Below are 15,684 nucleotides of genomic sequence, written 5' to 3'. Positions count from 1 at the left end.
TTACAATATCTATATTATTCAGACTATTTAAGATTATGATGCTATTATATAGATATTGTATACAAATAACAAGTAGACAAACAACATGTAATCTACAAGACCAATTTCAACCATACAGGTCTGAAAAATTGTAAGGAATAGTATAAGGAGTCTAGAATTTATTTAAATTACATTCTATTTTTCCTTTTCGAATAAAGCATGCCATCCTCCCCATCTTGTAAGGAATTTAACATATTCATTTCTTGATTTATACATAATCTTTTCAATCTCATAGTACTGACATACATGAGATTTAAACACTTCAAAGCACACATCAATTTTCTTAATTCTACAATGATATACATATTGTTTGAACAGGTATGATAGTTAATCGTGTGTACCTGATTACATACAGGTGTGGTAGTTAATCGTGTGTACCTGATTACATACAGGTGTGGTAGTTAATCATGTGTACCTGATTACATACAGGTATGGTAGTTAATCATGTGTACCTGATTACATACAGGTGTGGTAGTTAATCATGTGTACCTGATTACATACAGGTATGGTAGTTAATCATGGGTACCTGAATACATACAGGTATGGTAGTTAATCATGGGTACCTGATTACATACAGGTATGGTAGTTAATCATGTGTACCTGATTACATACAGGTATGGTAGTTAATCATGTGTACCCCATTACATACAGGTATGGTAGTTAATCATGTGTACCTGATTACATACAGGTATGGTAGTTAATCATGTGTACTTTATTACATACAGGTATGGTAGCACATCATGTGTACCAGATTACATACAGGTATGGTAGTAACTCATGTGTACCTGATTACATACAGGTATGGTAGTTAATCATGTGTTCCTGATTACATACAGGTATGGTAGTTAATCATGTGTTCCTGATTACATACAGGTATGGTATTTAATCATGTGTACCCCATTACATACAGGTATGATAGTTAATCATGTGTACCCCATTACATACAGGTATGGTAGTTAATCATGTGTACCTGATTACATACAGGTATAGTAGTTAATCATGTGTACCTGATTACATACAGGTATGATAGTTAATCGTGTGTACCTGATTACATACAGGTATGGTAGTTAATCATGTGTACCTGATTACATACAGGTATGGTAGTTAATCATGTGTACCTGATTACATACAGGTATGGTAGTTAATCATGGGTACCTGATTACATACAGGTATGATAGTTAATCATGTGTACCTGATTACATACAGGTATGGTAGTTAATCATGTGTACCTGATTACATACAGGTATGGTAGTTAATCTTGTGTACCTGATTACATACAGGTAAGGTAGTTAATCATGTGTACCTGATTACATACAGGCATGATAGTTAATCATGTGTACCTGATTACATACAGGCATGATAGTTAATCATGTGTACCTGATTACATACAGGTATGGTAGTTAATCATGTGTACCCCATTACATACAGGTATGGTAGTTAATAATGTGTACCTGATTATATACAGGTATAGTAGTTAATCATGTGTACCTGATTACATACAGGTATGATAGTTAATCGTGTGTACCTGATTACATACAGGTATGGTAGTTAATCATGGGTACCTGATTACATACAGGTATGGTAGTTAATCATGTGTACCTGATTACATACAGGTATGGTAGTTAATCATGGGTACCTGATTACATACAGGTATGATAGTTAATCATGTGTACCTGATTACATACAGGTATGGTAGTTAATCATGTGTACCTGATTACATACAGGTATGGTAGTTAATCTTGTGTACCTGATTACATACAGGTAAGGTAGTTAATCATGTGTACCTGATTACATACAGGCATGATAGTTAATCATGTGTACCTGATTACATACAGGCATGATAGTTAATCATGTGTACCTGATTACATACAGGTATGGTAGTTAATCATGTGTACCCCATTACATACAGGTATGGTAGTTAATCATGTGTACCTGATTACATTCAGGTATGATAGTTAATCATGTGTGCCTGATTACATACAGGTATGGTAGTTAATCATGGGTACCTGATTACATACAGGTATGGTAGTTAATCATGTGTACCTGATTACATACAGGTGTGGTAGTTAATCATGTGTACCTGATTACATACAGGTAAGGTAGTTAATCATGTGTACCTGATTACATACAAGTATGGTAGTTAATCATGTGTACCTGATTACATACAGGTATGGTAGTTAATCATGTGTACCTGATTACATACAGGTATGGTAGTTAATCATGTGTACCCCATTACATACAGGTATGGTAGTTAATCATGTGTACCTGATTACATACAGGTAAGGTAGTTAATCATGTGTACCTGATTACATACAGGTATGGTAGTTAATCATGTGTACCCCATTACATACAGGTATGGTAGTTAATCATGTGTACCCCATTACATACAGGTATGGTAGTTAAATATGTGTACCTGATTACATACAGGTATGGTAGTTAATCATGTGTACCCCATTACATACAGGTATGGTAATTAATCATGTGTACCTGATTACATACAGGTGTGGTAGTTAATCATGTGTACCTGATTACATACAGGTATGTTAGTAACTCATGTGTACCTGATTACATACAGGTATGGTAGTTAATCATGTGTACCTGATTACATACAGGTAAGGTAGTTAATCATGTGTACCTGATTACATACAGGTATGATAGTTAATCATGTGTGCCTGATTACATACAGGTATGATAGTTAATCATGTGTGCCTGATTACATACAGGTATGATAGATAATTATGTGTACCTGATTACATACAGGTATGGTAGTAACTCATGTGTACCTGATTACATACAGGTATGATATTTAATCATGTGTGCCTGATTACATACAGGTATGATAGATAATCAACTGGGTGATATATCTCTCAATCCGCATTGCATTAAATCTAATCTGTTAACCATTTGATCGACATTTCAGAGATTATTTCAAAGATATTCTCATGATGTTTATTGTTGACTGCAACACAAAAATGTCAATACAGATGTGTATGTGTACATGTATGTGTGGATACATGATAGTTTCTGTGTTGACCTTCTGGTTTGTGTGCCCAGATATAGAGTATTTGAATGGTATTGATATTATGTGGGAGCTTTTCAGATGTATAATTACTTATTTGAATCACATGTCCGTTGTCTTCAAACATATTTAGATATATGGTAGGTCCATACAGCGTTGACTACCAATATACCTTGGTAATAATGTTAAAGATGTGTATTTCAATAAAAAAAAAACTTTTAAAATGTTAAATTAACTCTGTTTAGTGCACATTTCTATGGAAGAATTACCAGAATGTAGTTCCTGGTGTGCTTATGTAATCCTCAGATTTGACTTCAATTCAAACTCAATTGAAGTGGTTCTACATTTTACAAACTTTCAAATGTTCAGATCATTTTTTAAGATATGTTTTGATTGCGAAAAACATGTGGACAATTCAGTTGATCACTATAGGGTACCCAAGTCCTCGGAATACTTAGTTATACAAAATATGATGTACTGGTAGTTGACTTTTTTAAAACTCCTATATGAATCACAAATAATTAGTTGCAATAAATTCTGGGGTGTAATATTTTCATTTTTAACACAACTACAACAATCATGCGTTTACCACATTCCACAAGTTTATATATGATGACATCACACTGCAGCCAATGAAAAGTTGTTTGTCGATATTACTTCTCAGACAATTTCACTGTATGACTTATATATATATACATCGTTGTGCTCTCTGTAGAAGAATAAGATATTTTCTTTAAAACCAGTATAGAGGTTGTTATCTCTGAGCAGACAAGTATAATGTTTCATTATGGTACCAAAATATTAATTTCATGTATTTTTAAACCATAGGAATCAATTGCAATCAAATTATGTGTGTTATACAAGAAACAGTCAATCCCTCATGTGGATGTTATCAGTATTTTTCTACTTCACTGATTTGGAAGCACGCAATATCTTATTGTAAGTATTATTCTTATTATTTATTATAAGTGGAATTGAATTAAAATATACATGGATATTTCTGATGTTTGAGTTATTTATACTGATTAAAGGGAGAATGTGGTGGTCATTTTGAATTTGTCCTGGATCAGATTAGATCAACACAAATGTACCAGAACATCATAATGATAAGCAACACTCTTGAATCTCAAACAATCTGTGTAAACTCTTAAAGGCCCATACCTAGTGGGCATTTACGTCCCAGTAAACTCTTACAAGGACCATACCTCGTAGGCATTTACGTCCCAGTAAACTCTTACAAGGACCATATCTAGTAGGCATTTACGTCCCAGTAAACTCTTACAAGGACCATACCTAGTAGGCATTTACGTCCCAGTAAACTCTTACAAGGACCATACCTAGTGGGCATTTACGTCCCAGTAAACTCTTACAAGGACCATATCTAGTGGGCATTTACGTCCCAGTAAACTCTTACAAGGACCATACCTCGTAGGCATTTACATCCCAGTAAACTCTTACAAGGCCCATACCTAGTGGGCATTTACGTCCCAGTAAACTCTTACAAGGACCATATCTAGTAGGCATTTACATCTCAGTAAACTCTTACAAGGACCATATCTAGTGGGCATTTACGTCCCAGTAAACTCTTACAAGGACCATATCTAGTAGGCATTTACATCCCAGTAAACTCTTACAAGGACCATATCTAGTAGGCATTTACATCCCAGTAAACTCTTACAAGGCCCATACCTAGTGGACATTTACGTCCCAGTAAACTCTTACAAGGCCCATACCTAGTAGGCATTTACGTCCCAGTAAACTCTTACAATGACCATACCTAGTAGGCATTTACGTCCCAGTAAACTCTTACAAGGCCCATACCTAGTAGGCATTTACGTCCCAGTAAACTCTTACAAGGACCATACCTAGTAGGCATTTACGTCCCAGTAAACTCTTACAATGACCATACCTAGTGGGCATTTACGTCCCAGTAAACTCTTGCAAGGCCCATTCCTAGTGGGCATTTATGTCCCAGTAATCTTGTACAAGGCCCATACCTATTGGGCATATACATTCCAGTAAACTCTTACAGGGACCACACCTACATGCCTAGTAGGCATTTACATCCCAGTAATCTCTAAAAGACCCACACCTGTTTGGCATTTACATCATAGTAAACTTGTACAAGGCCCAAACCTAGTAGGCAATTATGTCCTAATAAACTCTTAAAAGGCCAACACCTTGTCAGTACATACACTCTTACAAGGCCTTTATTTGTCCTGATCTTAGTTGTACACCCTACTGTAATTCAAATCTCTATATTTGTCCTGATCTTAGTTGTACACTCTACTGTAATCCAAATCTCTATTTTTGTCCTCAACATAGTTGTAAACCCTACTGTAATCCAAATCTCTATTTTTGTCCTCATCATAGATGTACACCTTTCTGTAATCTAAATCTCTTTTTTTTTTTTTTTTGTCCTGATCCTAGTTGTACACCCTACTGTTATCCAAATATCTATTTTTGTCCAGATCCATGTTGTACACCCTTCTGTAATCCAAATCTCTATTTTGTCCTGATCATAGAAGAACACCCTTCTGTAATCTAATTTGTTTTTGTCCAGATCTTAGTTGTACACTATACTGTAATCCAAATTTCTATTTTTGTCCTGATCTTAATTTTGGGGTCATAGTACAAAATGTCACTTCTTGACATTGTCGGCAAGTTGACGAAACAGTAACACTTTAGTCCTGTTGCCACTACCTCATTATTACAAGACAAAAACCAATCATTTAATGGGAAATAATGTTCTGTACATGTCAAGTATTGTTTAAGTCAATTAAACTTTTGGTTTTGAGAAGATGAAAAAATCAACAACCAAGGTAATAAAAGTCCTTAAATCCTTAACAATGGGGACCCATATATATATATAGAATGTGTTTTCACACACCAGTTAGGATATTACAGTGTAGATAAATCATTACCACACTGAAAATGGAATAAAAAGGTTTTATTTCTTACAATGCTCTAGTTAACATCAGATTCAGTATGACTTAATTCATTTTATCAAATGAAATGGAGATGATCCAACATGAAATGATAGTTTTGCCTATACATGTACTTCACAACAAAATTATTCAAAATCAAAACAAATTGCTTCACAGAGTAATTTCACAACAGTTGACAGTGTATGTATGACATGGATAAACTTCCATCAGGTTAACACAAAATAAAGTCTCCACCTATTCGATGACACTCTGCTTGTTGCGAGAGTCACTCCAGGCTTTGCTGATGTTCTTTTTCATTTCATCATCTCCGTCATCATACATTTGCTTCAACATGTCCATCAGAGAATCGTTAGGGTCCTTGCTCTCGTCTGCCTTGGGTCTTCAAATAAAATAGCATTCATTACTACAAATACTGTATACAAAGGGAATTAAAATATCAGTAACTGAAAACTGAATTTTTTGCAAATGCTGTATACAAATGGTGTTGAAATATCAGAAATATCAGTCACTGAAAAACAGAAATACATGTATGAAGAAAGTATTTACAGAACAACTGATCACACTGAAAAAATTATGAAATAAACAAAAGTTCAAAGCCAATTTTCCCATTTTCAACAGTTGTAGGATAGAGAAAATTCTCTGAATTTATATAAATGCAAATAATATTTGAATAGAACAAATTGTAGGATTTAAAATGATGTTCGGAACAAGTTGGAAAATTTCTCAAAATCTGGTTATTCTAAACCTTTTAAGAACTCTCACTAATGACGTTCCTGTGGTCAGTTTGGACAAACAAAACTGGTATGAATATAACCCAAATATAAAATTTGTCCATGTAGTGCATAGAAGAATCTGGAACTGAAGGTTCACTGGTAATAGATTCTATGCAAAGCATTGGGTAAATACATAAGTGTATATGACTTTACCTTTTAATTTCTCATGGGATCACAATTTCATTGCCTCGTAAGAATAAAATTTTGTGGATTTTAAAATGTCCACAATTCACACTGTTTGGCTAATAAAATGCCAACTTGTTCTGGCACAATCAGTGCTGCGCAACTGTTGGTAAATCAATTTATAATATAACTAGCTCTATAAAGAATTTCTACAAATTTAATCTATCATATATATGTTTGCTTATATGGCAAATTGATGCATACAATTTCCATAAAAATAAAAGTTCTTTAAGTTTTTGCACAAAAAGCATCAAATGAAATCCTGTAACTTGTGTAAAACATCGCTTTAAATATTCTGACAAAAATCTTCTGAGTGATTCCAGTCAATAAAATATTTTGTCAGTTTTAAAGAGTATTTACTTTTTACTATCCTGTGCTTTTTTCTCTCTTTCTGTAACATAAGGCCATGTCTTCACTGCTTTTTTCTTCAACATCACCAAGACACTGTTAGTCTTCACCTAAATTAAAACAAAATTGTTACAAAGCATGTTTCAATTCTCTTTCTTGTTTTACAGGATATCATAAACAAGACTACAATAATGAGTCATGCTTGGTAAAATATGACAAAACACAACAATTCCAAAGTGAGTATGTCTGACCTGTGTGACCAACAGCAGTGAAACCATTGTTTATAGTTGCAGTAACAGTAACCTTGACCTTTGACCTTTGACCTTCAAACCTGAACAGCAATCCCAAACAAGCTTCTGTAAGGAAGCCATGTACAAAGTTGGAGTTTCATAGTCCCAAGGCCATGGAAACACTCTTCTATTTATTGTCAGTGCCTCCGGCCTTTGCTTCCGACACTTGAAATACAAATCCAAGTGTAACAGAGCATATGATTTAATAAATTGAAATCACTGTCTCCCCCAGGGATCGAACCCGGGACCTCTGGCTTACAAGTCTTAAGCTCAACCTATCCAGTTAAAGAGAAGTTCTCTCTAGCCAAGCAGTATATTGAGGCATATGTATTATAATTATGATCTTAAGATGGAATTACCTATGAATTCCTTTACAAGTCGATATACAATGTGTACTCTCATTTTTGGAACCTCTCTTTGAAGAAATAGATCAATAGATGTTTTTAACTAGAGATTGGTATTGTGAATAAAAACATATCTCCCTTTCTCCATTATTATGCATTGATGTTTTTGCACTCCATTGACCTTTGTCATTGACCTTTGCCATTGACCTTGGCCACTGACTTTGCAAGTAGAATGATAAAGATATTCAGCAATTTTCATTAGAATATCTTGAAACATTTAAATGTTATTGCCGATCAGAATATTATTAGAAATGCAAGTATACTGCCAGTTTTGTCAAGAATAAGAACTGATACTAATACAAACTGCCTCCCTTCTTTTGAAGACATAGTTATCACCATCTTAGGATGCAATTAATGAAGGTGGACATCCACTACTTACCTTGAAATAGCTGTTGTCTGATCTTACCTTGAAATAGCTGCTATCTGATCTTACCTTGAAATAGCTGCTGTCTGATCTTACCTTGAAATATCTTCTATCTGACTTACCTTGAAATAGCTGCTGTCTGATCTTACTTTGAAAAAGCTGCTGTCTGATCTTACCTTGAAATAGCTTCTGTCTGATCTTACCTTGAAATAGCTGCTGTCTGATCTTACCTTGAAATAGCTTCTGTCTGATCTTACCTTGAAATAGCTGTTGTCTGATCTTACCTTGAAATAGCTTGTCTGATCTTACCTCGAAATAGCTGCTGTCTGATCTTACTTTGAAATAGCTGTTGTCTGATCTTACCTTGAAATAGCTGCTGTCTGATCTTACCTTGAAATAGCTGCAGTCTGATCTTACCTTGAAATAGCTGTTGTCTGATCTTACCTTGAAAAAGCTGCTGTCTGATCTTACCTTGAAATAGCTTCTGTCTGATCTTACCTTGAAATAGCTGCTGTCTGATCTTACCTTGAAATAGCTTCTGTCTAATTTAACCTTGAAATAGCTGCTATCTGATCTTACCTTGAAATAGCTGCTGTCTGATCTTACCTTGAAATAGCTGCTGTCTGATCTTACCTTGAAAAAGCTGTTGTCTGATCTGATCTTACCTTGAAATAGCTGCTGTCTGATCTTACCTTGAAATAGCTTCTGTCTGATCTTACCTTGAAATAGCTTGTCTAATTTAACCTTGAAATAGCTGTTATCTGATCTTACCTTGAAATAGCTTCTGTCTGATCTTACCTTGAAATATCTTCCATCTGATGTTACCTTGAAATAGCTGCTATCTGATCTTACCTTGAAATAGCTTCTGTCTGATCTTACCTTGAAATATCTTCTATCTGACTTATCTTGAAATAGCTGCTGTCTGATCTTACCTTGAAATAGCTGCTGTCTGGAACAATCTCCTCCATTAAGTTTGCTATGTGCCACTCATGATTTTTATTTTTCAATTCATTTACTTGCAGTCTAAATGACCTACAGAACAAAGAAATGGATAATGTAACATACTGTTTACCTCCATAGATTTGTTTAGTACATGTACCTGTATTATTAAACAATAATTAACATAATCTCCTATTATCCACTGCTATACGTATATAAAAGGTGTTAAGAAACTCTGTTCCGCAAATTTACTTATAATTCAAGAGAAGTTATGTATTGCCTCCAAATTTTAGTCGCAGTTAAATTAGTTGGGTGCATCCTATATACTATGTTACCTCCCTTGAGCACGACTCTCTTCGGTTGCTATGGAGACATGTATACACAGAAGTAGCAGATGACAAAATCAAAATGCCAGCGACCATCTTGAAAAGTTCATCCTCAGAATGCCTGTCTCCAGAGCAGGAATGAGGACAGGCCACGGTTCTGTTAGACTTCAGACATAATGTTTAATATGTGACTAACTCTCTACGAAAAACTGAAAGATGGGTAAGGAAGTTGAGGCAGAGGAGAGAGGAAAATATTGGACTAAACACTGATGCCTAGACGGGACGTCCTACAAGGGAAGATGACAAGAAAATGCTCCAAGCCAAGGACCTAAAGAAATTTGATGTAAGTCATGTTACAGAGTACAATTATTTTAAAAATGTGAAAAAATAGTGATGTTTCAAAAGATTGTGGTGTCCATTATTAACAAAACATCAGTGCCGGAATAGAATGATGTTTGCAAGAGATCACAAACATTTAACAGAAAAAGAGTCTTCAGTGTTAAATCTACAAACTGTTTGTTTCATAGTCCGAATCAACAAGATGACATTGTGTGGAGGTCCCAGCCAGATGACGTACCCGAATCTAGCGTTGTCAAGTCAAGCACGAAAGTTATGATATGGGGGCTATGGGAGTAAGCGGACACTCCATGTTCTAACTACTGAAAACTGTTGATGGACAATTTTATCAGGATAACATACTTAAAAAACACCCGAAACCAGCTTTATTTTGACAGAAAACAACTGGTGCCATGGATGAAAGGAAACTGGTACCGTACCCCAGGCAGGCTATTTTCCAGCAGGATGGTGCAACACCCCATACAGCTCATGCTTCACAGGAATGATGTACAAATAATTTGCCAAACTTTATTTCTAAAGAGGATTTGCCTGGCAATTCTCCCAATTTAAATCCAATTGAAAATCTTTGAAGTATTCTTGATACTGAGGTGTATGGAGACCCCTGTCTAATGCCAATGGCCCAATTACGATGTCATTTAAGATTTGCATGGAGAGGTATACCTCAGGGACATGTGTCTTCACTCAATGCCTAATAGAATAAAAAGTATAATCAGATACAAAGGTGGTGCCTAAGGTTATTCAAACAGAAAGATCAAATTATACAAATGTCCTTATTATTCTTGAAGTAACACCATTTTATATTTGCAGTACAGATTTTCTTAACACCCTTTACTATCATAGTGTGTGAGCTGATATGGGACATTTAGCGAAAACAATGTATGGCGGGAATGAGCTATTACATGCAGTATGGCTAATGTAGTTCACTCTCTTCTAAGTATTTTAATGGAGCTGAGAAGTTATGTAGTTTCTATGAATACCAACCTTGAAGTAAAATCACAAGTGATTTTATCCGTGGGTAAACTTTGGACATCAGGCAACTGGGCATAGATTTTCATGAATTTTTCCGACTGATCCCAAGCTAAAATGATGTCAACATTTTTTTTAAAGATAAATTTCAAAATTTAAAGATCACTGAAAATCCTGACACAGAAATAACTGAATTTATTTCCTACATTCAGGTTAACTCCCTCTATCTTGCTTGCAGCTGAAATCAATTTAAACTCTTCCAAATATTGTTTTCTTTATCTTTTCTCAAATTGGTCTTTTATATTTTACACCATTAAGTTATTGCAACAGGTTTCATCGGATAATATACACCTCATATTGACTAACTTATACTGTAATATGACATATCTACAGCTGCTCTTTCTGAAGGCTAATGAAGGCTTAGACTTTTAAAATAATTTACTTGCAAACAATAAATACATTTTACTGATGTCTAAATTTAGGGTAAAAAATCAAGCAAGCATGTGACAGTCATTATACAAGAGGCCCAGAGGGCCTGTATCGCTCACCTGGTTTCATGAGATATGAAACAAGAATGATGCCTAAGTATATTTGTCGCTGGTATTGCTATGTCAATATATATCATAAGCATTTTATATGGGTACATGTACATTGGTTTTATTTTAATCCTAAAAATGCCCAAAAGTGCATTAATCCATGAAATGAAATTGACTCTTAGCGCAACCCCATAGGGATGCTACCACACAAATGTGAATGATATCCATTGCTAATTAGTTTCAGAAAAGAAGTTGTTTAAACCAATTGACCCCTTTTGACCCTGCCCTCTGCCCCCCGGGTGGTCAGCTCCTTCCTTTATACAATTTTGAAACCCTGCTACCAGTCAAACCATTACTAAGTTTCAGAGAATAAGTTGTTTATATCAATTTAGCCAAATTGACCCCTTTTGGCCCCACCCCTCAGCCCCCTGGCGGCCCGGGTCAACCCCATTATTTGTACAATTTTGAATCCCCACCCCATAACCATGCTACCATACAAATGTGAGTGATATCCATTCCTTAGTTTCAGTGAAAAAGTTGTTTAAACAAATTGACCACTTTTGGCCCCACCCCTCAGACCCCTTGGGGTTCAGCCCCACCATTTGTATAATTTTGAATCCCCACCCCATAGGGATGCTACCAGGCAAATATGAGCGATATCCATTGCTTAGTTTCAGAGAAAAAGTTGTTTATGTCAATTTAGCCAAATTGACACCCTTTTGCCCCGCCTATCAGCCCCCAGGGGGGGGGGGGGGGGGGGGGGGGGGGGGGGGGTCAGCCCTGTCATTTGTACAATTTCAAATTCCTACCCCAAGGTGATGCTATCAGTCTAATATGAGAGATATCATTGCTTGGTTCCGGAGAAGAAGTCGTTTATATCAATATAGCCAGATTAACAACATTTGGCCCGCCCCTCAGGCCCCTGGGGGGTCAGCCCCATCATTTGTACAATTTTGAATCCCCACCCCATAGTGCTGATACCAGGCAAATATGAGCAATAGCCATTGCTTGGTTCCAGAGAGGAAGTCGTTTATATCAATATAGCCCGATTGACCACATTTGGCCGCACCTCAGGCCCCTGGGGGGTCGGCCCCATCATTTGTACAATTTTGAATCCCCACCCCATAGTGATGCTACCAGGTAAATATGAGCAATAGCCATTGCTCGGTTTCAGAGAAGAAGTCGTTTATATCAATATAGCCCAATTAACCACATTTGGCCCCACCTCTCAGGCCCCCATGGAGTCAGCCCCATCATTTGTACAATTTTGAATCCTCATCCCATAGTGATGCTACCAGGCAAATATGAGCAATAGCCATTGCTCAGTTTCAGAGAAGAAGTCGTTTATATCAATATAGCCCAATTAACCACATTTGGCCCCGCCCCTCAGGCCCCTGGGGGGTCGGCCCCATCATTTGTACAATTTTGAATCCCCACCCCATAGTGATGCTACCAGGTAAATATGAGCGATAGCCATTGCTTGGTCTCAGAGAAGAAGTCGTTTATATCAATAGCGTCAAATTGACCCCTTTTGGCCCCACCCCAGAGGCTCCCAGGGGGTCAGCCCCATCATTTGTACTATTTTGAGTCCCCTACCCATAGGGATGCTTCTGACCAAATTTGTTTAAATTCTGATCAGCGGTTATGAAGAAGAAGTCAAATAAGTCAATTGTTGACAGACGGACGGACGGACGACAGACGGACGGACGGACGACGGACGCCATGGTATAGCATAAGCTCACCTTGGTCCTTTGGACCAGGTGAGCTAACAATGAACCATGCTGCCAAAACAATAGTTTACCATAAGTTTTCTCCTGTATGTAGGATACAGAACGAGGCTGTTTGATTTTTAGTCCCTCTGTTGTAGGTTTAGCAGTTTCTGTTTCCATGGCAACGTCACTTGTTCTGTCAGCCTCCTCTTTGTTGATGATATCTGTTTCTATCTTCCGAAGTTCTACAGATAAAATATCTTTTACTCTGGGACGAGATGCAGTTTCCAGGAAACCTTTCAATTCTGCAGCATCCTTCCTTAGCTTCAAAAACAAAAAGATGTACTTATATGTAACAATAACAGTTGAAGTGGCAAATTATTTTGAACCAAGGTACACTGTATGCAAGGTGGAAATAACAATCTAGAAGTAATCCACTGTGTACCTGGTATCCATTCATGACGACAACTGCTTTGAATTTGGAGAGAATGTGTGCTCTCAAGCTAAATTTAAAGCCAAAAAGAGCAGTTCATTAGATCGCTACATTGTATAGCTGACTTTAACCTTGACAAAACTTATTTTGAAATGCTCTATTTGCTAGATAAATGCCAAACATTTACTTGTAATGAATTTATAGGAATGACTTGATATATTCTAAAATCTGGAAAGCAGTATTAAAAGACAGGGGTATATAGGTGTTAATGTAAAGTCTCGGAGGAAGATGTACTGGTTATAGTAAAGGTGTAAAGTCTAGGAGATGGAGGTAAAGGTTAGTGTAAAGTTTTAAAGAGAGATGGGGACATATACATGTACTCAGGTTTATCATGTCAAGTCTTGAAATGAGTTGAGGGGATTTGTGTAAAAGTGGATAGTATCACCTTACTAAATTATATGGTACAGTGGCTCAAATCAGTGGGATTAACCTACATTTTCTTGTAGTAGGGACTATACACTTGGAGGTCCCATTTCTTATTACATTTGTACATCTGTTACAAATTCGGTGTCATTGGCAACATCAATTTGAAATGAGAGGTATTGTTGATAGTCTACTTGTTCAGTTTGGAAAGACTTTATGAAAGAGGGAGTACGGTTAAAGTGGAGAAGACAATAGGTCACCTTTCTAGCTCAGAGTAATGGTAATTCCATTTAGCCTACTGGTGTGAGCGAGAGGTTATTTTGCCAGTGCTGTGAGCGTGACCAGATTTTATGGCGGAAGAGAGGACAAGGAAATATAGATATGATAACCAACTGTCGTTGATCAATTACAACTTTTCTACTTCAAAATCAGTCAACCGACCAATTAATACACTTTGTACTTAAATGTTACCACCCCTTTGTTCTGGATGGGTGAAACGAAAATGAAAGTAAAGTTTATGAAAATTTCAGCGTCTGTGTCACTTAAAGCTAAATTTGAACTACGTAAACTTACTTCATCCGTACTCATGGCTATTTGGGGGTATCAGTAGGCTAACTGTATATAATCACTGTGACCTGTTTCACGCCAACAACACACTCTTGCAGCAGTGTACTAGCTGAATTCTGGATTTTTCCAACATGTGTGCCAAAATTTATGAACACCGTTATTTGCACGCTTAACAGTTCATCTCATAATTCCTTTTTATGAAACGTTTTAACGACTATGATGCGTTTACTTTCCTACACATTCGAAATTTTTCATTACTTGCAATAGAAGAAAACCGAAAAACTCGAATGCTCGTAATATTGCGCCTAACCAACTGGGCCCAACAAGAAGCTCATCGCCGTAGAATATACTGAGGCCGACAAAGAACGATGTCATATTTTGAGAAGATCTATAGATGTTTTAGAGGCCCGAAATTATATCGCAGACACAGAGATGAAGACAGACCCAAATATGAAGACAAACATGTAAATATAATGAGATAGCCTAATTTTCTATTTGTGGGAAAGGAAAGTACAATGTCAACGACGATAAACTGAAAGTTGCTGAACTGGACCCACAGACTAACAGACATATACATAGTTACTGGCTATATATGGTATTTCTCTTCATATATTATAATTCATACAGATGTACGAGTATCCAATATTTGTTAACCAGTTTGTCTGTGTGAGAACATGTATAGAAGAAAACCCCTATACACACTAAAATTATAATTATAGAAGCACTGAAGTGTATGCAAGTCATAATATTAATGTAATCCATCTATACTGGCAATGTACTGGCCATTGGGTACCACATGCCTGGTAATTTATACGCCCACCAATGACTCTATTGCAATTCACTAAAGATAGTAATGAATATTATTCAATCGTCATACACCAATATAATTATGTTGGATATTACAGGGACATACATACACTGTAGGTCTGCTAATTGATGTAAAATGAAGATAACTTTTTTCAAAATTGTTTGCTATTAAACTTGATCACAAACAATGTACATGTATTCAGCCTTTATTTGATTCAATAATGAAAAAAAAAAAAAAAGTATTTTTGGAGAA

General features: G+C 36.2%; 1 protein-coding gene across 2 annotated transcripts; it reads right to left on the bottom strand.

Moving 5' to 3' along the window:
• Window positions 1-5,992: 5,992 nt before the first annotated feature.
• LOC117318974 (calcyclin-binding protein-like) lies at window positions 5,993-14,785 on the bottom strand. 2 transcript variants are annotated; one of them, XM_033873892.1, is made up of 6 exons: window positions 14,631-14,785; window positions 13,294-13,525; window positions 10,972-11,068; window positions 9,274-9,400; window positions 7,323-7,420; window positions 5,993-6,385 (listed from the first exon to the last, which is right to left on the bottom strand). In XM_033873892.1, exons 1-6 carry the CDS (start codon window positions 14,643-14,645, stop codon window positions 6,241-6,243), a joined length of 714 nt encoding a protein of 237 aa, XP_033729783.1. In that variant the 5' UTR covers window positions 14,646-14,785; the 3' UTR covers window positions 5,993-6,240. The 2 variants fall into 2 exon arrangements, with proteins under 2 accessions (XP_033729783.1, XP_033729787.1); XM_033873896.1 differs by having other exon boundaries at window positions 9,301-9,400; window positions 14,631-14,783.
• Between the last annotated feature and the right edge of the window lie 899 nt (window positions 14,786-15,684).

This window comes from Pecten maximus, chromosome 2 (assembly GCF_902652985.1).
Source record: "Pecten maximus chromosome 2, xPecMax1.1, whole genome shotgun sequence".
Lineage (NCBI taxonomy): Eukaryota > Metazoa > Mollusca > Bivalvia > Pectinida > Pectinidae > Pecten > Pecten maximus.
This window is presented reverse-complemented; position numbering and strand designations above follow the sequence as displayed.